The sequence below is a fragment of the Lagenorhynchus albirostris genome, chromosome 3 (genome assembly GCF_949774975.1).
Source record: "Lagenorhynchus albirostris chromosome 3, mLagAlb1.1, whole genome shotgun sequence".
Classification (NCBI taxonomy): Eukaryota; Metazoa; Chordata; class Mammalia; order Artiodactyla; family Delphinidae; genus Lagenorhynchus; species Lagenorhynchus albirostris.
Window position 1 is genome coordinate 136,164,225 of NC_083097.1, and position 26,225 is coordinate 136,190,449.

The following is a 26,225-nucleotide window of genomic DNA, read 5'->3' on the forward strand; positions in this document are numbered from 1 at the left end:
TTTGCAGGAAAGAATATGTTCTATTCAAGTGAAACATTTTTTTTTAATTGTGTGTTTATTATGATCAAAAAGCATTGACTGAGTTCCCCAGAAGAAATTCCACTTGCTTTTGCAGAAATTGGTACATTACCTTAAGGAAGCTGACCGAAGACTACTTATTTTCAATCTCCATTAATCTTTTCATAATTAATTCCATAGTAACTAAGATATTTCAAACTGCATTACTTAGAAATCCATAAAAAGTTGCTCTCTTTAAAAGTTCCAAGTTTCCAAAAGTGTCAAACTGACATTGTATCACATTTAAAAGGTAAGTTGGAGCCTAAAATATGAAAGCAACTTAAAAAATCTTGGGACAAACTTGCCTCCACAGGCAATCAATCAGATTTTTCACTAACAATACAAAGCTAAAAATGGAAAATAAGAAATCAAATCTTAGGGACAGATGGACCATGTAGAAAAATAGTGAGCTAAGTTACAAGCCCCAAAAACAATGATACCTGAGGCAGAAGATAAAGCAGAAAAGAGATTGATTTTAATTACACAAATGTAAAAAAAGAAAAAAAAGAAAAAGAAGCATGTGATGAAATATTAAAGCTAAAAATGAAATAATTAAAATCCATACACTTATAAGAAATTGGCTGCAGGAGGGTCTCAAGTCTAGAAGTATATCAGACCTCTATACTACAAAACCTCATTTTTTAAGAATATATTGATTAGTCACTTATTTGAATTTTATCATGCTCAGATTATATATTCCCTGATAGGGCAAATAGGAAAATAAGTGATTTTTTCATCTCCTCTATACACTATTACAAAGAATAATTTTCTACCATCTTGAAATTTTTCAAAGCTTTTTGAGAAACACACACAAATAATTTGGATTTAGTCGATTTTATTTACAGCTTGTTTTTTTTTACATTTCAGAGCATTACACAATTACATTTTCTCATTTTCTGACCTGCAAACAGATACCTTAAATGGAAATATTTTTTAAAAATTATCAAACTAGGTACATCCAAAATGCAACAATTACATATATGACAATTAATTCACAAAGTGTAATTTACCAGGACGTATCCTAAGAATTTAGGAAGAGCCAGTCAGGAGAAATCTGACCAAATTTAGCAATCACCTATTTACATATCCAAAGACAAACCTATCTAACATCCCAAACCAGAAGTCTGAAAGTTTTTGTTAAGTCCCCACTGGACAAGAGAGAGAGCGATGATTCAGACCTAGCCAGCCTTGACAGTCTTAATCCCAAATACTGGGCTATTTCCCCAGCGTGCAATTCAACAGCAAGCATCTCAAGTTTGTCAAACATCTTACGTATCAAACTCCCATGCCATTATGCACATAGAAAGGCTAAGTGTTCATTAATTAAAAAACAAGTAGTCATTAAATATCCTCACTATTCCCCCTAGCTCACCCGCCCTTACTATGATCCCAGATATGCAACCTGTGTCACATAGTGACAGGCTTTATTTGATACATGTATGTATCTATGCGTACACACACACATATATTTACATGTGTGTATATACGTATACACATACACACAGTACTAGGTACAAATGGCAATTAACAGTCCCTGCAAAAATTCATTTTCAGTTGAGGCTACGGCTCCTATGCCTTGGGGTGGTTTTAGACTTCAAAACTGAAAAATACTAAAATCCCACTTCCTTAAGACAAAATTTGACTGCTTGTTCAGTTTAAGCTTCTCAGTCTAAAAATGGCTGTAAGGTTAAGTATAAAAAAGCAGCCAACTGAGTGCAAGTTCTCTCCCCAATTTGGCCAAGCTATCTCGTAGAAGTTACCCCTAACTAGACTAGAAAATCTGTGGCACCTTCCAAAGGTTCTTGCCTACCTTACTGTCCATGTTCACGTTTCAAACTGTGTCAACAGAGCCCGCACTTCAGGGGTCAGCTGTTGGGCAGCCTTAGCTGCCTCTGTGATAGCCTTGCGATACAGGCCCTTTCTCTTCTTATTAAAGCGTGACTGGAAGTTTTCTAAAAAGGGGGAGAGTTGCGAAAGAGCCAGGAAAGATGTTGTTGGAGACCCGAACCATGAAATACGGGCCTCCTGTCGGACTAAAAGGCCGTTATCTTTCCGGCTCACAGTTATAGTAAGAATACGGGCTGGCCACCAGGGGAAGCCATATATCTTGGCCCAAACAATGTCCCCTACACATATGGTCCTGCCGTCTGGTGTGACGCACTTAGAGACGTTTTTGGAAAAGACTTTCATTTTCAAGGAATTACTGAGCTTTTTCTCTTCCTTTGAAGAGGAGGAAGTAGAGGATGTGGAAGGTGCATGCATACAGCCTGGAGGAAAATCAAAGCTTTCAGAAGAACTACACTCAGAGTTGGAGGATTTCAAATCATCTGTGCTATCAATGCTACACACTGAAGCACTGGAAGAGTCAGACTTCTTTTGATTTAGGGTCATGTAAACAGAGACATTGCTTTTGCTGCCCTTTTTGCCCAGTGTCTGTGGTTCATCCTGCTCACCAGGCACAAGCACTTCAGTTGTGTCCTGAACCTCACTGCTGGCCTCTTCAGGGCCTTTGGAGGGACTCTGATTTTCTGAAGGGGCCTCACCTGCTGAGCGGGTAGAGGTGCAGCGGGACTGGGGCTTTGGTGCCATCTTGCCGCTCCGCATTTTCTCCAGTCCTGTCTTCAGAGAAGAGTCATTTTCTTCATTCCTGTACCTCTGTGGTTTTAAACGAACCCGGGGTGGAAGGGAACCTGAGCTAGGATTCTGGTATCGACGTGTGAAATGGACTTTTGAATGTGCATTTTTGGACGTAGAGGTTTCATTTTGCTTCTTCTGTGCCTTTTCTTTGGCAATTTTCAGCACTTCCCGAGCTTTTGCATGATCCATGTTCTTATTCTGGAGCACTTTTTTAGTACTTAACTGAGCTTTTGATGTATTTGCCTGAGCAGAAACTTTGACTACTCTGCCTCTGCTGTGAGCAATAGTTGAAACCTTAACCACAGCATTTCTTTTCTGGCTTTCATTTTGGTTTTTCCCATCCACCTTATGGTCAGTTTTCAGTTTTTTGTTCACAGTAGTTACACTTTCATTTCTCCGTTTTTTATCTTCATATTTAGAAGAGTCACTTGCACTACTACCTTTTCTAATTTCTTTTTTTTCAGCAACGACACTGTTTTTACACTTGTCACACAAGACTTGTCTGGGTCGTAGTTTAATAGCATTCATTATTGAAGTAGGTTCTTCCCTGTACATTTTTCGTTTGGGTCGCTTAATTTTCCGAGGAGGTGGCTGAGGTATTGATTGGTTATATGTGTCCCTGATAAACAAAGGGGGAGGATAAGGTGCTCCTTCATGGAAGAGAGGTGGTGGTTTGCAAGTCCACAGGCTTTCGGCCAAGCTCAGCTCAGGAGGCGGGACAGGAGAAGGGTCTTCGGGAACAGCACCATTCACGTCACGCTTGACATCTGTCCCTTGGAATGTATTATTTTGGAGCTGCATGGCTTCAGGTTTATCCTTATATTCCCTTTTGGGAAATACTGTCACAGGGATCCCATGGGGCCCAAACCTTTGAAAGAAATGAAAGGAGAAAAGAAGCCATTAAGTTAGTGTCTATAATTCAGTTTCTTGAAACACCACCTAATGTTTATTTATACGACCTTTCCTGAAAACTATTTCACTTTAAAAAACAAAACCAAAAACCTAAAGACAACCTCCCCGAGTCCCAAAGCCCTCCATTTTTGGGGGGCTTACATTTTAGGTCTACACTCAAAAAGAAATACTCAATAGTTGCTCTAAGCAATGCCATAATAGCTGATGTTATTTAAAATAGATCTTTCCAGTCTTGAATCAGTAAGGATGTTCTATCAGATAGCTTAATAGTTAATATCATTTGATATAATGTTCGCTCAACTATAGACAACATGTCTAGTAAATGCAACTATAAATTTGTAACATACGTATCTTCCTCTGGTTATAATGGCTTTCAAAAGCTTCACAAAACAAATACAGCCCTAACTACCCCAAAATATTGAATCAGTAAAATTCCAACTCAACTTTATTGTTTAAACACTATAAAGATTCAAAGGCATTTGCTTCTCTACTGTTCTACCCTAACTCTTAAGGCCTTCATCCAACCCAGCCACCCCCCCAAGAAAAAAACCACAAAAATACTAGAAATTCAGATACTCAAATAACCTCAAAAGCAGACAGTTATAAGGCTATAGCTTTCTAGCTTTTTAAAATCACATCATACATTAAGAAATATTTTCACATTGCAATCCAATAAAATGTTTATGCATGTATATATACATGCATGCACATAAATACACACACTTAAGCAAAAGTTTCATTAAATACTTGACCTTATATTATGTGATACATAATTATATTTTTTTCCTACTCTGGTCTATTTTCATTTGTTTTGATGCTAGTCAGATGCATTAAATGGATTTCAAAACTCCCTTACAGGTCCAGACCCAGTTTGCAAAGCACTGGTATAGAACACAAATCTCTACAATTATCAGTTTCTAATAAAACAGGGGTCAAGTAACCTTGTTTCTCCTGTAGACTTAGAAATAACTGTGGTTTAATCTGCCTGGGCTAAACATCAAGAACCCTTAAATCTAAACTTGCTATACTCAGATTCCTGCATATAAAAATAAAATCAGACTACCAAATGATTTCATCATGTACATGCTAACATGCTAATTTTAGGCACTCACTGAGTCAAACAGTACTGAACACAATACAATTCTAACACCAATCCTCTAAAGCAGAGGTGCTTAGAACCTAAGGACTGGCTTCAAGTAGTCGGGTAGAACCCCTGACATTATTAGATGCAAATGTTTTGTAAAATTCTCTTTTTCTGGAGAATGAGTCTTGGTTCTCAGAGTCTCTAAAATGTCTTTACGTCCCCAAAAAGGTACAGAATTCTTTGTTGGAAAGAAATCTTGAGATTAAGTTCTTAGGGCTGCAGATACACCTAAACTTGGTTAGGGATATAGGAAGAGCCAACACCAGGATATCTGGTTCCAACACCTAAATGGTTTTTTTCTTGAAGTCTTGTTAGCTTGGCTACCACAAACCAACAACTTTTAGCAAATACAAACCACAAAGGAAGAGGAAAGCCTTTTTACCTGGAGTGGGACAAGTTTGGGTCTGGGCTAATCCACAAAGGAAGGACACATTCCTCACTATACCAAACTTTGCAAAAAGTAGCTTTCAATTCAACTATACTTCAATTAAAAATAAATAAATAAATAAATAAATAGCTTTCTATTCTAGCATAGTATTTCGTACCCAAGTGTTTGCTTCCTGACTACTTAACTGCAAGGCACTTTGAGCATCTGGCCTTAGCTTATATGGAGGTGCTCAACAACCACTTTTTCAAGGTGACAGGAAGACAAAGGTTATTCTTGTGTTTTCATCTAGAGCTACATAAAACAATATAACTTATGAGATGAGACCACTATTTGTATTAACAATAAAATTTTCTAACTTGTATAAGAAGCCATCATTTTGCCCCATTACACTTTCACTTGTTTCCATAACTGAGATAATAAATTTCCTCCTTTTATTAGGAATAACCAAACCTCGAGCATCTTAAAAGTTTTTTTACCAACTTTGTATCCTGAAGCAGTACTAAACCTCTCTAAATTCAGTTTTTGCATATGTAAAAGGGAGTAACACTATTTCCTACCTTAGAGAATTCAGGGGAGGATTAATAGGTCAACAAATGTTAGCCATTTTTCTTGGCTAAACTTTATTTAATTTACTTCATTTAAGTAATATGATCTTACTTTCAACTAATAATTTACCAGAGTCTGGGATCCTTTCTATAACTCTAATTCATTATCTCAATGTGAGGATGATCCAGCCAATTACTTTAAAGCTGTTTATATCAAATAAGCTGTGAAATCTGATACGTCTACCTTCATGGAGTTTAATAAGAACATTAATTTTACTTCTGGGTTTTTCTTCTTCCTTGTCTTTCCTTAAGAATATAAAATACAAGGATTAAATGTTTTTAATAACATAGGGAGGCACTTAATTGTGTAATGATGAATGGAAACTGCAGGCACCAAAAGAAAAAGGGAAAATAAAAAGACTGGTAATTGTGGGTAGTGGATTGGCAAAAGCAGAAAAAAAATTTTTTTTAATTCATTTTTAACATCTTTATTGGAATATAATTGCTTTACAATGTTGTGTTAGTTTCTGCTGTATACCAAAGTGAATCAGCTATACATATACATATATCCCCATATCTCTTCCCTCTTGCATCTCCCTCCCACTCTCCCTATCCCACCCCTCTAGGTGGTCACAAAGCACCGAGCTGATCTCCCTGTGCTATGTGGCTGCTTCCCACTAGCTATCTATTTTACAATTGGTAGTGTATATACGTCGATGCTACTATCACTTCGCCCCAGCTTCCCCCTCCCCACCATGTCCTCAAGTCCATTCTCTGTGTCTACGTCTTTATTCCTGCCCTGCCACTAGGTTCATCAGTACCCTTTTTTTTTTTTTTAAGATTCCATATATATGTGTTAGCATACGGTATTTGTTTTTCTGACTTACTTCATTCTGTATGACAGACTCTAGGTAGAAAAATATTTTTAACTAATAATAAAACTTCCTCAAAGACCAGAAGGATAAATTATTGTAAGAGGAAAAGGGAAATCAGTGTCCCACTCCATCTTAGTAATCATTCTGTTTCCCTTCCATGGACAACATTTAATACCATGGCCATGTTTTCAAACTGGCTGTGGAGAGGTTGGTTGCGAAATCAAATTTCATGGGTCACAGCTATGATTTAATTAAAAAACAGTGTTAAGTATATGTAACTGCAATGAATCTGTTTCATGTATCTATGTATATATAGGAGTCTACAGATAAAATATCTGTAACTATGCTCAAAAGTTTGAAAGCCACTGACTTATGAAACTATTACCTTAATAAGAATATAAAGTAGCAACAAAATTATGGTCTCCTAAAACCCCTAAAATCTAATTTCTCAAATATAGTCGGGGAAATCTGCAACACAACAACACTCGGTGATGTTTGAAAATGGGGCAGGGTGCCTCAAGACTGAATGGTAAGACTCTCTTAGGGTGGAACCCAGGATCTAAATTTTTAGCAAGCATGTCTGCTTTAGCTTTTTCTAAGGTGAAGATATTTATGTCCCATATGAATGCTCACCAAAGAGTGACCTCAGCAGAGGAAGAACTGAATGATCAGTGGAGATGTGCAAAGCTGGCTAGTGTCCCTTGCTTGAGCTTTTCCTAAAAGAACTTTTTACAAATACTCCATGAGTTGAGTAGTAAGACTCAAATTATCTCTGCTCCTTCCCCTCCCCTTCTTTGTGCAGCATGAATGTATTTATTAATGTATTAGTGACTCATTCTAACCCTTACCCATTTACAACTTTTTGTACCCAAAATTTCTAAAGGAAAATTACTCAGGTATTATGGCTTAATTTAAAATAGCTTTTTGGGAAAACTAGGTAAAATATATAAGAGACCTCTCTGCACTATTTTTGCAAATTCCTGTGAATCTATAAAAAGTTTTAAAACTAGCTATCATCTTAATAATTTAGGAGTAGTGAGTGTCAAAATTCTGAGGAGGGAGAATACTGGGGCTTCCTAGTTATTTTTGTGTCAAAGCAAGAGAAAATCACTGTGAAAAAGAATCTTCAGCGGGCTTCCCTGGTGGCACAGTGGTTGAGAGTCCGCCTGCCGATGCAGGGGACACAGGTTCGTGCCCTGGTCCGGGAAGATCCCACATGCCGCGGAGCGGCTGGGCCCATGAGCCATGGCCGCTGAGCCTGCCTGTCCGGAGCCTGTGCTCCGCAACGGGAGAGGCCACAACAGTGAGAGGCCCGCATACCGCAAAAAAAAAAAAAGGCCCACGTACCGCAAAAAAAAAAAAAGAATCTTCAGCTAATGTAAATGGGAAACAAATGCTCAGAAAAAAAGTTCAGGCGTGTTAGTTGAGACAGGCCCCAGTGTTCTTTCTGGACCAAACCTCCCTCCAATAAATATATCAAGGAAAGACAAAAAGAAAGCTTTCCCTCTCTTAATTCTTTTCTCTTAAAGAAGCTACAGTAGGAAAAAATTACATGCAACTAACTCATTTAAAAAAAATCTAGATGTATTTCATTTCAAGCAGATGTTTTCAGAAACTACCTCCCTCCTTAAATTAGCAACAGGTTCAATCATAAAGGAGGGAAAACTGTGAAGCAAGCTTATCCTGTTTCACATTGCATCTCTGCAAGATTGGTTATTATGGCAGAGTTTAATCTCAGGACAAATGAAATTAGTTCACAACAGAAAACTTTACAAAATAAAATGTATATCTACGCCTCAAAAAATTAAAAATACAAGCCAGCACATCCATTCTGGGTATATAGCCAAAATAATTGAGAAAAAAGGATCTCAAAGAGATATCTGCACACCCATGTACATAGTAGCATTCACCATAGCCAAAACGTAGAAACAGCCCAAATGCCTCTTAAAAGACAAATGGATAAACAAAATGTGGTACATACATACAATGCAACACTATTCAGCCTTCAAAAAGAAATCCTGTCACATGCTACAACACGTATGAACCTTGAAAACATTATGCTAAGTGAAATAAGTCCATCACAAAAAGATAGTGTATGATTCCACTTATATAAGATATCTGAAGTAGTCAAATTTATAGAAAGAAAAAGTAGAATGGTTGCCGGGGACTTGGGGGAGAGAAAAATCAGGAGTTGTTTAAGGGGTATAGAGTTTTAGCTCTGCAAGATAAAAAGTTCTGGAGATCTGCTTCACAACAATGCGAATGTACTTAACACTGCTGAACTATATACACTTAAAAATGATTAAAATGGGCTTCCCTGGTGGCGCAGTGGTTGAGAGTCCGCCTGCTGATGCAGGGGACACGGGCTCGTGCCCCGGTCTGGGAAGATCCCACATGCCACCCCACATGCCACGGAGCGGCTAGGCCCGTGAGCCATGGCCGCTGAGCCTGTGCATCCGGAGCCTGTGCTCCGTGATGGGAGAGGCCACAACAGTGAGAGGCCCGCGTACCGCGCAAAAAAAAAAAAAAAAAAGATTAAAATGGTATATTTTATGTTTTTTACCACAATTAAAAATGTTTTTAATCGTCTATCTACCTAATGAAGAGGGGCAAGTTTGACGAGAAGCAGTATATTTCCATGATAGTAAAGGAATTATTAGTCCAGGGGAAATAGTAATTACACTGGAGAATAACAGGACAACACCCTGACCTGAGGAAGGACTCAAGTGAACATTCACCAATGAGGGCACATGAAGATCACATGCCCACAGATATGGTGCCCTGAGCACACAACATTGTGTGTATAACCTGAGCCTCTCCTAAGCAAGTATCAGACAGCCCTAAATTGAGAAATAGTCCCCATTACATATATTCTATATTATATTGCAACTAAATGCAATAATACATGATCTTTTACTGGACGAAAAAAGTTTTAAAGGACATTTCTGAGAAAATTGACAGAGTAATGAAATATGGGCTACAAAACAGATAAAAGTTCTCTTATCAATGTTTCCTGAATTTGAAAACTATATTGTGGTTATGTACGAGAATATCTTTGATCCTGGGAAATAAATACTCAAGTAAAATCAGTGCATCTAGATAAAGAGTTTGAGTTCTCTGCTTTGAAATTATTTCAAAATAAAGTTTAAAAATTATTTTTAAAAGTATAACCTTAAATTTAGTTTACACCTCAGTTCCATCAAAACTTTCAAGGAGGGACTTCTCTGGCGGTCCAGTGGTTAAGACTCTGGGCATCTATTGCAGGGAGCACGGGTTTGATCCCTGGTTGGGGAACTAAGATCCCACATGCTGTGGCATGGCCAAGAAAAAAAAAAAACTTTCAAGCAAAGAAAGTATATAAAAAAGATTTGTTCTACTTAAGCATAAATGCCAGCAAACTCACCTGAAGTACCACTAAGCGCAAAATCTATTCAAATACAAGTATGCTAATTAGTCACATAGTATAAAACTAGGTCCCAACCCTAGGACCTAACTGCAGTAGGTGAGACCACAGTCACTGCCAAAAGAGGCTATAGACTAGAGGGAAAGAAAGCACTGAGGATTAGTGATTAGGCAATGAGCTTTGCAGGAAACTGACTACACCTGGAAGGGTCCAAGCACATTAAGCAAAACAGTAGAGGCAGAGAGTGGTTGCCCATTTCTGAATGTTGGTAACCAACTTAAGTTAGTTTAAAAAAGTGAAACACTGAGGTGCAGAAAAGCCAACAGGTGAAAAGATGCAGCGTAGGAATTACCAGTCAGCAAACAGCCCCCCTCCATAGGAGACAGGTAAGGATTCAGAGACTTAAACAAGCAATAAAATACAGATAACCACCTGGTGGAAAAAGAGGGCATGTTGGTGAGTGTATTAAGGGAGGGTTAGGTAAGAGTGTGATGGATGAAGAATACTAGTCTCAAAAATAAATAAATAAATAATGGTTCTGAGGAACCTAGGGGCAGGACAGGAGTAAAGAGGCAGACTTAGAGAATGGACTTGAGGATACAGGGAGGGGGAAGGGTAAGCTGGGACAAAGTGAGAGAGTGGCATGGACATATATACACTACCAAATGTAAAATAGATAGCTAGTGGGAAGCAGTTGCATAGCACAGGGAGATCAGCTCGGTGCTTTGTGACCACCTAGAGGGGTGGGATAGGGAGGGCGGGAGAGAAGGAGACGCAAGAGGGAGGGGATATGGGGATATATGTATAGCTGATTCACTTAGTTATAAAGCAGAAACTAACACACCATTGTAAAGCAATTATACTCCAATAAAGATGTTAAAAAAAAAAATACTAGTCTCTTAAAAAGACAAGACCAGTGAAGGCTTCTGATTAAATATAGTGATGGGACCAAAAGTGTACATCACTTTGTTAAAAAGTTTAGCTGTACTAGTCTGTTTCCACCATTTAATAAGTACAAAGAACACAAAAACATCTTCCTTTCCCTAACTTTGAAGTATGTCATTCTCAAATGTGAGCCCTTCTCAATTATGGTTTTTTTAATTTTTATTTATTTGGATGCATCGAGTATTAGGTGGCTCGTGGGATCTTTCGTTGTGGCGCGAGGGCTTCTCTCTAATTGTGGCGTGCAGGCTCCAGAGCACACGGGCTCAGTAGTTGGTGACCGGCAGGCTCTAGAGCGTGCGGGGCTTAGTGGGCTTAGTTCGTTCGCGGGCTTAGTTCATGCGAGGGCTTAGTTGCCCTGCGGCAATGTGGGATCTTAGTTCCCCGACCAGGCATCGAACCCTAGTCCCCTCCATTGGAAGTCGGATTCTTAACCACTGGACCACCAGGGAAGTCCCTCAATTATGATTTAGAAGCATGTAAGAAGCAGAGAGACTGTAAGGACTAAATTTCCCTAATGAGACTGTAACTTTCTCTTCATGACAAAGCCCATAATTTCCTCATAAGCCACCTGCCCCAAGGGGTATTGGGAAGAAAAGATTAAGACACATCCCCTACCATCCATCACAAAACTCCTAGTTATCTCATTCTCTCGTAAAATATGTCATCCTTCCTTATTAAAAGGGGAAAGTCATACTTCACCAGTATTACCTGAAGCTTCCACAGACTTTTTCAAGGTATTTTGAAGATGCAGATTATACTGTAGGCCACAATACATTTAGGTTGAGTGGCTATTCAAGCAAACCGATTTAAGTGACTATAATAGCTGCTGTCATCTTAGTGCTGCCACTTAGTAGCTACTTCATAGAAGTATTATTAGCCAACAACTATATAGCATTTACTATGTGCCAGGCACTATTCTAAATACGTACTTATTTGCATCAGTTGATTTAATCATCACAGTTTATAGCTGATGAAACTAAAGCACAGAGTGTAGTGGCCTTCCCAAGATCACACAGCTAGTGAGCAGTAGAGCCAGGACATGAACCCAGGCAGTCGGCCCAGTCAGGTTCTTAACCACTACTACTACTATTACTGCTTCCCTCACGTCAAGTTACTTAACGCCCCTCCCTCCACCTCCATGCCCCACTAAGGAAGTGGAGGAGCTGACAGGTACACATACTCTTTTCTGAACCCCATGGAGGTGAACAGGCTTCAGAATTCAGAATTTTCCCAGTTTTCAAAAGATAATAAGCACCCTATCATAAAGCATATTACTATTTCAGCAGTAAAATGAAATGAAAGAACATTCACGCTAAATGGGATAAATACATACAATATGCTCACATAATTTCAGTCAGGTTAGGGTCTGCCACCAAAAAATTAACAGAAAGTTCAGTTTTCAGAGCTTTTTGGATATTGGAATTGCAGTTAAGTAACTTGACAGAATTGTCAAGATTAACTTCAAGATTAATTAATATACATAACTGCTTACCATACAGCCTAGCACACAGTAAGTAGGCATGATACATGGTAATTATTATTAGAGTAAAATTAAAACATACTCAACTTTGTTAACTAAGTAGATGGATGGTGTTTTTAATTAAAAGCCCCAAGTATTACAAGGGCAATCTGCAGGGACTGTGGGTACCCAAATGGGTGAGGAGGGAGGGAGGATGACTTTATCAACATACAAACAAAACATCCACCAATTATGAACAAGAATGCCAGGAAGTATCTTTTAAAATTAACTGAGGGTGGGCTGCATAAAAGTCTTAAAAGAACATCTCTGTAACCATAAGAATTTACTCAATCTTTTAAAAAGTCTATGCAATCCCCTTTTACAAATATAGCTTTGCTTTTGGAGGGAGGGAAAAAAGAAGTTAAACCCGAATAATTCAGATTTTAAGCTCCCACTCAGGTACCTTCAAACAATCCTCTAAAAACAACTTACCTGGATATTTTGGAAATAAAGATGGAAACAACTATAGAGAAAACACTGACGCTTCAGCCTTTTTAAAAGCAAAAATAGTCACAACATCTGTATGGTACTCATACTATTTAACTCCCTAACAGTAAATTCTTCTTTTAAAATAACCATCCAAGAAAATGATAATGACCACAAAGTGGCAAAATACTTTTAAGAGCAGACAGATGTTGACTTCACTTTTGTACAACATCACTTAGAGAAAGATAGTTGACATTTTCCCAAGAAAATGAACACTGATATAAAAGAATCTTTTTAATTATTAACATAAATACTCATCACAGCTTTCAAACACTTGAAAAGAATTCCCTTGGTCCTGGCCCTAAGACACCAATAAGCAGTTTTACGTTCTCTATGTTTCCATTATGATTTCTATGTACTTTTGATATTTCTTTTGTATTATGTCCAATAGAGTCTACCACACAGAGGTCTAAGTTATTTCTCAACAGATGGACTTTTTCTAAAAGGCAAATTATTCAGTTTATTTCACTATTTCTATTTTACCAAAAACAGGTTGTCCAACAACTTACTATATGTTAGTCTTTAAATTCTTTTCCAATTCAATCATCCAGCACTTAATGCTGATCTCGTGCTCAACAAAATTCAAATCTGACATTTTGTGATTCCTCCCATGATGAAGTGGACTCCACTGTTGCCAGGGCCAGGCCAACCAAGGCAAAACATTTAAGACCTAGGACCATATATGAAGAAGAAACCCCATTTTCAAAAATGCCTGAAGAATTCACTAAATTGAACTGAAGAGCAATTCTTATTTTAAAACCAAGCAGCTATTCATGGTTGAGTGAGGAACAGAGCGCTCTGCCATTTCTACCTACCAGGGTAACTCCCCACCAAAATCATAAGCTACATGGTAATGGCAAAATATAGAAATGTATTAGAACAGCGTTGTTATCAAACCTTAGAGAATTGTATATCATTCAGAAAAGCATCTTCAATTTCTCAGTGCTTTCCTATTCAAATCACAAAACGTAACTCTCACAAACTGCTGTGACTCCAGCTGTTCATCTTATTCCATAAGCAAAAAGGCATCTTCGATACACCTACTAATATCTACCACTTATAGTTTTAGGCAATTTAGTCTCTCTGAGCTTTCCTGTCTTTATCTGTGAAATGGGTATTAATAGAATTTACTTCATTCGATTTTCTAGAGTAAAATGAAACAATGTACACAAAGTGCACAGTGCCTAAAACAGGAGTGGGAAATACATAGTAGCTATTATTAATTACAAAGTAAAACTTGGCAACCTTCCTAGATGGTGGGAATAGGCAGAAAAGTGAAGTCAAATACTATAGAAGGTATGTGTTTTAAAAAGCTAAAAAAACATTATTCTGTTTTAAGGCCACTTGGTACAAAGGGAGAGAGACAAAAATTATGGACTACTTAAATTTCTAGCGGGCAGCCAGATTTAAGAAACAATTTGCAAGTCTAATTACCAGTTCTACAAAAAGTATCTGGATCTGCCACCCAAGTGGCCCATCCCCATATGTACTGCTTACTTTACAATTACATTCCAATCAAATTACCCAACAACTTAAAAAACAGGTTTAACAAATTTACGGTCCCATTATTTTGGCAAAACTATCCCCTAAAAGTCAGTTATCTCCAAATATGCTCTAAGAATCATCTGCATCGGAATCACCTTGTTAAAAACAAACTGGTAGAGTGGAGCTCAGAAATCTTAAGCACATTTGTTTTGAGAACAACTGCCCAAAAGATGTTTAGCCAAAACATTCTATATTAAATGCACCCAGAGTATAACTTAACCTCCACTTTCCTGCAAGATCTGCCACTATAGCAAGCTCTGTTCTGCTGGTGTGCCTGAATTAATCTGGGAATTAAGGTAGAACAGGACGAATTAAATATCAAGAAATAAGGATGCACTTCAGAGGCACAAATAACGACTAAGAACATCTTTCATTTTTAATCAATGTGAAATTAACTCAGCCGTAACAGAGAAGATGAACACATAATACACAAATTCTTTAATGGCCCCCCACAGAAAAACTGATCTTATGAAGATTAAACCTAGTTTCATCAGGAGCTTTGCTTTAAAACAGTACACTGTGAAGTATGGTCTTATTTACACATAAAAGGCTGAAAATTAACCTTATTAGATACCCAACTCCAATAAAACATGCCTGGAATAATTTGTGTGTAACACATCTAGTTACCTAGTTCATGAAATTTATTTAATACTGTGATGTTACACAGAGTCCTTACATTCAAACTAGACTTTTAATGTCCAACAACTAATCATTTCCAAAAAAAATAAATCACTGCAGTCCAACAAGTGATGAACAGCTCACTCTCAATACTGTATATACTAGTACAGCAGTAGGTGTCCTAAAGCTGCCTGGGTCAGAAGGTGATTAGCACTTGTCTCAAAGCTATTTCACTGTGGAAACCCTTTATCAACACCTTGGGGTATAAGCAGAATAATCATCAAAAAATATTAAAAGTGTTTTAAATAGGTACAACTCAACACAATCATTCAAGCATACTACTTGAGGGTCTAAATTCTCAACCTGGACACTTAGTATAAGCTACTCATACCACTACTCACTGCATCACCAGAATGGCTGTATATTTTTCCCACCAAAAGTAGGGCTATTGCACCATACGTTTCATGATCTCTGTAAAGAAAAAAAATCATTGTCTTGGTTTATATTTCCTTAAAAAAAACAAGTAAATCTACAACTTGTCTTAAGAACTTAGTGAAATCTGAAGATTTCTAAAGAAATCACCTCAATTCTTTTTAATGCAACCCGCATACACACACAGAAAAGGCAGTATTTGTAAAAGATCAATTCTGAAATACAACCAGCTACAACCTTTAATAAGCATGTACCACAAAATTAAAATGCACAAGGGTTTTTAAGCATAAGCATTTACTTCATGATCCCTTAATTCGTATCACGTACCAAAAAAATGGAATCAGAAAGGTTTCTCAGGATTTCAAAGCAGCTTTATAACTTTAAAGATGTGGAGAACAGTAACAAACAGTTTAAATGATCCCTCTTGTAGGAAGCAACCACAGGTCCCATTAAATATGTCCCTTCAAGAATAGATTGAGAAGACTGAGAAACTACCATTTCAGAGGACTGGGCTGAAGGCTGGTTAAATTCTTCTAGGTTTGGAATTACTAAAGTTGGAGGTGTGTTTAAGGGATAGGCCTAGAAGTTTGCAGGCAGGCAAGAGATATCGTACCATTTCTACTGACCCAAAACAAGGCCCTTAGGGGACTACAGCTGTCCCTTCTGTTTGCTCTTGAGGGAAAAGGACTATTTTTAAAACGTTATGGAAATGCATCCAAGGGGATGCAATCGGAAAAAAATCCAGAATGTGGAAAATTCTACCAAAAAAAGTCTATGGAGGGCTTCCCTGGTGGTGCAGTGGTTGATAGTCCACCTGCCGATGCAGGGGACACGGGTTCGTGCCCCGGTCCGGGAGGATCCCACATGCCGTGGAGCGGCTGGGCCTGTAAGCCATGGCTGCTGAGCCTGTGCGTCAGGAGCACCGCAATGGGAGAGGCCACAGCAGTGAGAGGCCCGCATACCGCAAAAAAAAAAAAAAAAAAAAAAAAAAAAAGTCTATGGATTAACAAATCAACTGCAAGGAAATAAAAGTAATGGCAGGAGAACTACAGATGAAAAACTCAGGAAACTTCTCAAACAACTGCAATGTATAAACTTTAATTGATTTCTAATTTGAACAAAACTTAGATGTTGATTTTGAGACACTGCACATGATGATGTAAAGGAATTGTTGCTATTAATTTCAGTGTGACAACAGTAGTACAATTGAATTTTTAAAGTTCTTATCGTTTTACAGATCTCTACTGAAATACTTATGGTAAAATTATATGTTTAGGATTTGCTTCAAAATAATCCATTGGAGGTGGGCATACGATGAAACACATTTTTGGCTAACAGCTGATAAATGTCGAAGCAAGGGACATTCATTTACCATAATATATAATACATGGATGTTAATTTACCATAATAAAAAAATTAAACAAATATTATGGTACAACCACTGATTATTCTGTCTAAAATAAGATAGTTTAGCAACCTGAAGGAATGCTTATTATATAATGCTAAATGAAGAAACAAATGTACCTATGTCAAAATTTCAAAAGCATAAGGTTAAGGAACAAAAGAGAATAGGAAGACCAAACTGAATTTGTGAGTTAGTTGATTATCTACTTTATCTACTAGTATTAGACTACTCATTAGACATTGCTAATGAATTCAGTAGGCAGGTAATTTAAACCACCTAAGAGAGCTGCGTATAAAACAATAGTGGAGAGGCCTAGAATAAACTAGAGAATGCAATGCATACCTCAACTTAAAAGCATTCAAATAAATACTCCACTACATAAAATCCGTTTTTAACCAGATATTCAAATATCCTCATTTTTAGGGTGACCAAGTCATTTATTTGCCAAAGCAAGCTACTTTGAATGAAGAAAGGAGGTAAGAATCAAACCAGGATGGTACAGGAAAACCAGACCACCTGGTCACCCTATTCACTTTATCTATATAAACTGAGGCATTAAGTTTGTTTGCTTATTTGTGCTTAAAGTGAACTGCCTAAACTCAAAATGAATTAGCCTCATACACACTAGAGACTGAAGCCCAGCGAGGCACAGAGATTTGCTCAAAGTCATGGTGTTAATTGAAGAGGCAGGTGCTACAAGTCAGCACCCAGTACCCTGACACTGTCCAGATCAATCTACTATTTAGTACCATTTTCTTCTCTTTAGGTTTTGGTTTTCTTAAAATTACATGTGTCCTGCTCCTTTTTTCCACAAAAAGAGTCTCTTCAAAATGTGTTCATCAAATAATTCTAAAAATAAGGCAAAAAAATAATACAATAACAGGAAGGTGAAGAATGTCCAACAAATGCTTACAAAAGCAAACTCCTGATTAATCCACATGTATATGAAATCCTGTACTCTAAGATCAAACACTTTTTCTACATGCTGGACAACCCTAAGACATTTCTGTACCGTGCATGATGTCAGAATAAAAAAATTAATAAAAGCAGTAACTGGACCCTTGGAAGACCGGAGAAAAGCACACATACATTGATGCACCTAGTAGCCTCCCAAATGTTAATTCTTTCCTGATTATCTCACTGAAGAGGCAAGAACCAAGACCTCAGAGCCTACTACATTCCCAATAGACAGCTAAGGAAATGGGGAGTCTCCAGAGCAGCTTCTATGGCTATGAGCTGACTAAAGAATCTCTTTGGCTCCAACACCCATACACAACCTCTGTATTATCCCATATAGCTATTAACATCAAGATAAGCACTATATTTCAGAAATATGCAATTCTTTACTTACTGCTTAACAGGAAATCTGCCAGCCCAACTACCTTCCTAATATGAAATTAGAAAAAGCATAGACTTTAAAATCAGATCCAACTTACATCTGAGCCCTTACTTTGCCATTTACAAGCTAGCCAAACTGAAGGAACTTCAATTTCCTCCTATATAAATGAAAAATACCACCAGAATTATGGAGGTTAAAGCATGCGGTACAAAGCCTGGTACTTAACAGGCACTCAGTAGGAAGCTCTTGCTTTAATTTTTATTTTATATTGGAGTATAGTTGATATACAATATTGTGTTAGTTTCAGGTGTACAGCAAAGCGATTTAGTTATACATATATCTATTCTTTCATATTCTTTTCCCATATAAGAGGAAGCTCTCGTTATTTCTACCTAATGGTTTCATTCAATGGCCAATTCAAATAGGATACAAACTATTTTTATTTTATTTTTTATTTATTTATTTTTTGGCTCTGTGCCGCCTTGCGGGGTCTTAGTTCCCCAACCAGGGATGGAACCTGGGTCCGGGCAGAGTACAGAGTGCTAACCACTGGACCGCCAGGGAATTCCTGATACAAACTATTTTTAAAGCAACTGATGACTACAGTCACGGTCTTGGTAAAGTCTGTAAAGAGTTATCTCCTGGATCATCGGTTAACCCCAAAACTGTGCATGAAAGTATGCAATCAACGTAAGCACAGATTACAAAATATATTGGCAGATCTATTTTTCCAAATTATATTAAATTATGAAAAAAAAGATACTCAACTAGTCAATCACTGGTCCAATAATAATTCCTTGAAGTGCTAAATTTTAAAAACACTGCTTTATTTCCTCAGCACTTCCACAATGTGTGTGACTCCCATATAAACTTCTAGAAGGCACAGACTGTGTCTCATACATATACTATTCAGAATAGCTAGGAGGGTGCCTTATACAGATGTGCTCAATAAATATTTGTTGAATGAAAAGTTGATATGGTTCCCTTAATGGCGTTTTAAAAAATACTTTAATGACAGGATCCTTTCACTTCAAAACATTAAATTGCAAAAGGTTCATAATAAGAACAGCACCCCCAACAAAAGAAGCTGCTGTTTATAAGCACTATAGGTAAAACAGACCAAAACTCAAAAAACGAATGGCTTTCCCTATGAAAGAAAATTTTAAAAAACAAAACACCAAGACAATGAGCACCTCAAAAGAGGACAGCACTGTCCATTCCATTTCCAGAAACAACTTACCTTTTTGCACCTCCCTTTTGCAGATTTGAAATCCAGATTCTCACACAATCACTGGCCTTCGCTTCTGTTTGATTCAATAGCATACACACTACTGAACATACACATTCTCTCTCTTGCTATTATTAAATACATCAGTACTGGTCTTATTCTGCTTTATAATTCCGAAAAAAAAAAGTGCAAAAGTCCTAACCCAAAATTCTTTAAAGGAAAAAAAACTAATTAAAAAAAATTTTTTTGAGATTTAACAATGTTTGAAGTAACTGTAAAGGCTCCCATCTTTTCCCATACTTCAATTATGTATTTTAAATGGCTTTCTTCCCCAAATGAGAAGATTCTTGTGTCTTGATGGGAGGGCAAGCAGTTACAAGTAAAACGTACTAAAATAAGCCATTTCTCAACAGGTGAGAGACCATCAGAGTGTGTGCTGTTGCAGGAAACAGAATGGAGAGCCGTGAATGGGAGTCTCTGCACTTCATATCTGCAAAAGAAGAGAATAAAAAGGTTAACTTAACTCTAGACTTAGAACAGAGTATCTTCATCTTTTTAAAGCAATGCCCATAAACAATTTAAATTTAAAAATGAAAATGTGCTAAAACAAGAGGTTTGTGGGTGAACTCAACCATTTAAACTGTATCTACAGTTTTAGAAGTCAGTATCTTGACACTTTTATACCACACCATCTTGATATTAAAGGTTTAATAAAAAATCCCATCTCTTCTTTAGACTTTTCTTAAAGTTATCATTAGCCAATTAGCCAAATGTGCTAGGGGGAATTAGTTCTAACCGTAAGAATAACAGTCGAAGAGCTGATTTTTAATAAACGTTCTTCCCTTTATAAGGAGCGGCAGTTAACCTTTTGGGAACCCCAATGCTCACACCCCTTTCTCCGACCTCATTAAAGTTAAAGGTTAATTTGAGAACAGCGCAATCTCCCGTACCCAGCACCGCGTTCTCTGCGAAAATCCTTCTGCGTTTTGCACTGACCCACCCGCCGCAGTGTGGGTGAGCCAGGGCCAGGTCACGGAAGGAGGCCGGGGTTGCCGGGGGTTGGGGGTGAGACCCGCGAGCCCGTCAAGCACCCGCGGCCCCCCCGCACCCGGCGGCACACCTGCCTCGCAGGCGCCCACCTGGGGCAGGGACCGCCCTCTGACAGCCCCGCGCGCCTGCCCCACTCGGAACGCGCGCCACGCGCCACGCGGGACCCGAGGGCGGCGCAGGCAGCTGGGCGCCGGAGAGGCGGGAGCCCGGCGTGAAGGGGCCGCCCGGGCTCGCTCGCTCCCTCCCCGGGGACCGAGCGGACCGGGGCGTGCTGGGGGCGGGAGCGGTACCTTTTGGACAGATCCATGAGGACCCCGGAGAAAAGCTTCTCCCCGAGGCGGAACGACACGACGAGCGCGTCCTCAATGATGTGGTCCAGCGTGACCCGCACCTCCGAGCCGGGGATCAGTTGCGACACCGCGGAGTCCCCACCCGCCGGCGGCACGAGCGCCGGGGCTGAGGGCTGGGGCAGCGGCGGTTCCTGGCGCTCCTCGGGAGCCGCGGGCTCCTCGGGCGGCGATGCAGGGGAAGGTGAAAGGCCAGGCCCTTCCTGTGGCGCGGCTGCCGCCGGCTCCACCACCCGAGCGGGTAGCTTCTCCTCAGGCTGCAGCTCCGGCCCCGCCGCCTCCGGGCTGCGGGCTAGCTCCCCCGGCGGCGGTGGCGGCGGCGGCGGCGGCGGCGGCGGCGGGAACGGCGGCTCGTCGGCCTGAGGAGAGGACTGCTGCCCGTCGGCCTCGCCGTCCGGCACAGACGCTTCAGTGGCCGTGACCGGGAGGGGGTCAGTGCCGGCCTCGCTGCCGGGAATGGGCTCCATCTCCGGCTCGGCCTCGCCGGCGCCCCCCTCCCCGGGGGACGCTGCAGTCGCTGCCGCCTCTGCAGCTACGGCCGCCATTTTCTTCCTGGCTTCTCCCTCCTCCAACTCAGTCAGTCTACAGCGGCGGCGGCGGCGGCAGCGCTGCTTGGTTCCCTGGGCCTTCCCCTCCCTCCAGCGAACAGTTTTGTCCCGCCCTTACCCCGATGCTTGTTATTGGCACCGCGCCATTGGTTCTGTCCTACAGCCCTCCCGCACTTGCAATATTCCATTGGCCAGGTGGGGACGTCTATCATCCAGTCAGTCCATCCCTCCCATACAGAGTAGGAACTTCTCATTGGCCGGACTAGTTGTCAAATGTCGAATCTTAGAGGAGGAGTGTGGGGCGGGCTCAAAGGGGGCGGGGGGAAATCAAAAAGCTGAGCCTTATACTTATTGCCTCTTTCTATTGGATGGAAGAGAAAATGTAGTCTTATGGTTGGCCTATGCTCCTGCCCATTATCAGCCAGGGTTTCAGAGGTGGGATAAAGGAGGGAATCACGTGGCGTGCCTGTTCTTTCAAAGGCTACGGAGGGGAGGAGTAACGAGGTAATGAGGGAGGGGAACCGCTTCCCAAGAATCTCTGCGCAGAGGTCCTTAGAATAAATGTTATTTCTGGGCGCGGACCTGCTTGTAGCCGCGTGTGGGCACGACAGGCTTCTTTGGGAAGGACAACTAAAGTTTGAAGATAATTCTACAAACAGTTTTTGAGCTCCTCCTATGCTAGGCACTGTGCTAGGTGCTGGGGATAGAATGATGTGCAAGACGTTCTCCATAACCTCATGGCAGCCACTTCAGCTCCCACACAAGGGGTGTTTCCTTGAGTTCTCTCCACTTTCTAGGAACAATGTACCTACTTATTTCAAAGTAGGAAAATGCTAATGAAAACAGGAAGGATACCATGCACACTGGATTAAGCTGATGAATGTTCCAGAGAGCAGTACAGAGGCACTGCTGAACTTCCAAGTGAACACCAATTTTCAACGCAAATTCACTGGAAAGTGGTCGCACCTGGTTACTTGCTTCAGCCTTTATCTTTCCTTGCCGCTCGTATTCCACAGGTGCAAAAAGCCTCTGCATCGTCCTAATGCCTCTACTTCTCTATTCCCACTTTAAGTTTCTTGATTTGTTTTGTCTGGAAGAATCTGCTGAACCAGTTTCTTTCAAAAGACTCAGAGTGAGCCTTTTCTCCAGAAGAGATTGTAAGCACTGAGAATGCGTGCAGGAGCGAGGAGAGAAAAGTTGCCAACATGAGGGGGAGTAAAAAATGAAATTCTAAAGACTAATTACAGCCAACATTTATTGGGCACCCCCTATGTGCCAAGCACTAGTACAAACATTTAGTATAACACCTCATTTAATCCTTACAATACTACTATAAGGCAGGTACTATTATACCCATCTTATAAATAAAGAAATTGAGGCCCATAAAGGGTGCTGAAGGTCACTCAGTAAGTTGCACAGTCAGAATTCCAGTTTTGTTTTTGTTTTTTTTTGGGGGGGAGATAAATTAGGAGATTGGGATTAACAGATACACACTAGTATATATAAAATAGATAAACAGCAAGGACCTATTGTATAGCACAGGGAACTATACTCAATATCTTGTAATAACCTATAATGGAAAAGAATCTGAAAAAGAACATATATATATATATATATATCTGAATCACTTTGCTATACACCTATAACTAACACATTATAAATCAACTATACTTCAATTAAAAAACTAAAATAGCAAAAAGAAAAGAAATTCCAGTTTTACATTGAAAGGACTGAAATGGGAAAAAGTAACTATTACCATATGCTCTATTTCAAGCCCTGGGGCTCTTGGGAAAGGCACGTAGGAAATCCCAGTCAGGGCAGGATCAGCATCTGCAAAGTAACAGAAGGAAATAAATTTACTGAGTGTCCACTCTGTACCAGAGATCTTCCCATAAGCTCTCATTTAAAATCCTGTGAGTTAAGTCTTCTCCCTCTTTTACAAGTGAGGAAACTGATCCTTAGCCAGGTTAAAGGTCTTCTTGTCAGTCACACAGATAGCTAGCAGCAGATCCTATAGAACCCAGGTCTTTCCAAGTACATGATTGTTTCACTCATTCACTGAACAAATAATTTATCCCCTGCAGGCTAGATGCCTGCAGAAAACAGCCATGGATCCCACCTTACAGAGTTTTTGCCATGATCAATTTTCTATATTTCAACATAATTAATTAAACATAACACATAGTCCTATGAAACGTGTAGACCCATACTGAGTTCCCACATTGTATAGTATCCCACATGGAGAAAAATACAGTTCAGGTCCTACAACCTGATTACCTCTTGCAGTAATTCATTGCAAGACGCTGCAGTAAATCATTTAAATTAAGGATTTATAGCAGATGGTGGCATATCAAGTCACCCTTCTAAATCACCATTTTCAGCCTGCAACTCAAGATCCTCTACTGGCTCCCTATGTGCACATCAAGTGTATCCTCTTCTGCTTGTCATTCAAGGCCCTCTCTGTTCCTACTTTATCTTTCAAGGTCTGTTCTCTACTATTCTTCAAGCTTTCTAATACTGGGAAGATCTTTCATCGATTTATTACACAGATAAATATTCAAGGCCTACTATATGTCAGTTACTGGGCTAGGCAGTTAGAAGCCATGCAGAAAGAACATGAAAGCCTCCTTGGAGTTATTTTTCTAGTTAGGGAGCTAGAAAATAAGCAGTGAATAAATAACATGATTCACAGATTATGAGCAATGCCATAAAAGAAATCAACAGGGTGAGGTGATAGGGAATAGCTGGGGGAGGGGCAGAGAGTGTCTCATTCAGATAAGGTGATCAGAAAAGACCTCTCTGAAGACAAGATATTTTAACTAAAATGCAAAGGATAAGAAGGAGCCAGCTGGGCTTCCCTGGTGGCACAGTGGTTGAGAATCTGCCTGCCAATGCAGGGGACACGGGTTCGGGCCCTGGTCTGGGAGGATCCCACATGCCGCGGAGCAACTGGGCCCGTAAGCCACAACTACTGAGCCTGCGCGTCTGGAGCTTGTGCTCCGCAACAGGAGAGGCTGCAATAGTGAGAGGCCCGCGCACCGCGATGAAGAGTGGCCCCCGCTTGCCACAACTGGAGAAAACCCTCACACAGAAACGAAGACCCAACACAGCCATAAATAAATAAATAAATAATTAAAAAAAAAAAAAAGGAGCCAGCTATTGACATTGTTGAATGAACACTTGGGTTAAAAGGAGCAGCAATTGCTAAAGTCCTGTGGCAAAAGAGGGCTTAGCTTACTCCAGAAACAGGAAGAGACCAATGTGGTTGAGGAGGCATAAGCAAGAAGATAAGTAGCTGAGATAAGGTTGGAAAGGAAGACAGGAGTCAAATCATATTTTATGTACTGCAAATACAAAAATGAGATTCTGCCCTTGGAGGGTTCCATATATACTGGGACCCCAGCTTTTACATGTGCTGTTGTATCCTAGTCTCCCCTGCCTTCTGTCTCCTCCTGGCATAGGATCAGCATAGAAGAGGCCCTTGGTATTTGTGGAATGGATAGCCACATGATATTTGGTGCTGAATGGATAGAGGTTTTCATGAATGATTGGAAGGTTGGATGATGTCTTAGTCCATTCATACTGCTAGAACAAAATGCCACAGACTGAGTGTCTTATAAACAACAGAAATTTATTTCTTACAGCTCTGGAGCCTGAAAATACAAGATCAGGGTGCCAGCACAGTCAGGTGAGGGCCCTCTTCCAGGCTGCAGAATTCTTATTGTATGTTCATTGGCAGAAGGAGGCAAGGGCGCTCTCTTGGACCTCTTTTTTTTTTTTTTGCGGTACGCGGGCCTCTCACTGTTGTGGCCTCTCCCGTTGCGGAGCACAGGCTCCGGATGCACAGGCTCAGCGGCCATGACTCACAGCCCCAGCCGGTCCGCGGCATGTGGGATCTTCCCGGACTGGGGCACAAACCCGTGTCCCCTGCATCGGCAGGCGGACTCTCAACCACTGCGCCACCAGGGAAGCCCATCTTGGGCCTCTTTTATAAGTGCATTCGTCTCTTTCATAAAGGCCCTGTCCTCATGACCTAATCACCTCCCAAAAGCCCCACCTCCTAATAACCACCTGGATGGTTAAGAGTTCAGCAAATGAATTTTGGAGGGACACAAACATTCAGACTGTAACAGATGAACAGCTGGTTGATTGGACAAATCGTTGAATAGATGGATGGATGGGTGGATGGAGGGGTGGATAGATGAATGGCAGGGATAAGGAATCCAGCTGACTACCCAAGTGCATCCTCACTGTCACAAGCCGACTTTGATCTCTGAGCTCTGTGCGTACTACAGGTTGGTGGCTAAAAACTCAGAAAGTAGAACGAATGAACCTGTATGTGACTCCTCAGTTGGGCTCTGACTAGCGTATGATCTGGGCATAATCTTAGGCAAGTTGCTTAACTTCATTTATAAAATGTCTTAATAATAACTACTTTCCAGGACTTCTCTGGTGGCACAGTGGTTAAGAATCCGCCTGCCAATGCAGGCCCACACAGGTTCAAGCCCTGGTCCGGGAAGATCCCACATGCCACAGAGCAAGTAAGCCTGTGTGCAACAACTAGTAAGCCTGCGCTCTAGAGCCCGTGAGCCACAACTATTGAGCCCGCGTGCCACAGCTACTGAAGCCCGCACACCTAGAGCCTGTGCTCCGCAACAAGAGAAGCCACTGCAATGAGAAGCCCGCGCACCACAACGAAGAGTAGCCCCCGCTCACTGCAACTAGAGAAAGCCTGTGCACAGCAACAAGGACCCAATGCACCAAAAATAAATAAATAAATTTTAAAATAATAATAATAACTA

General features: G+C 40.3%; 1 protein-coding gene across 8 annotated transcripts in view; it reads right to left on the bottom strand.

Annotated features, from left to right (window-relative positions):
- Positions 1-23,255, bottom strand: part of PWWP2A (PWWP domain containing 2A) — a 35,199-nt gene extending 11,944 nt beyond the window's left edge. For 2 of the 8 annotated variants that reach the window (XR_009539658.1, XM_060144149.1), the window contains exons 1-2: positions 20,819-21,472; positions 2,601-3,562 (exon numbers count right to left, since the gene is read on the bottom strand). Coding sequence is in view for 6 of the 8 variants with exons in the window: in XM_060144149.1 (XP_060000132.1) it covers positions 2,601-3,562; positions 20,819-21,420 (1,564 nt within the window). In the remaining 2 variants the exon portion in view is untranslated. Of the gene's footprint in view, positions 1-908; positions 3,563-18,262; positions 18,298-20,428; positions 20,552-20,818; positions 21,477-23,179 lie in introns of those variants that run through there. The other 6 variants (XM_060144151.1, XR_009539659.1, XM_060144153.1 and 3 more) reach the window with 6 other exon arrangements.
- Positions 23,256-26,225: the final 2,970 nt, after the last annotated feature.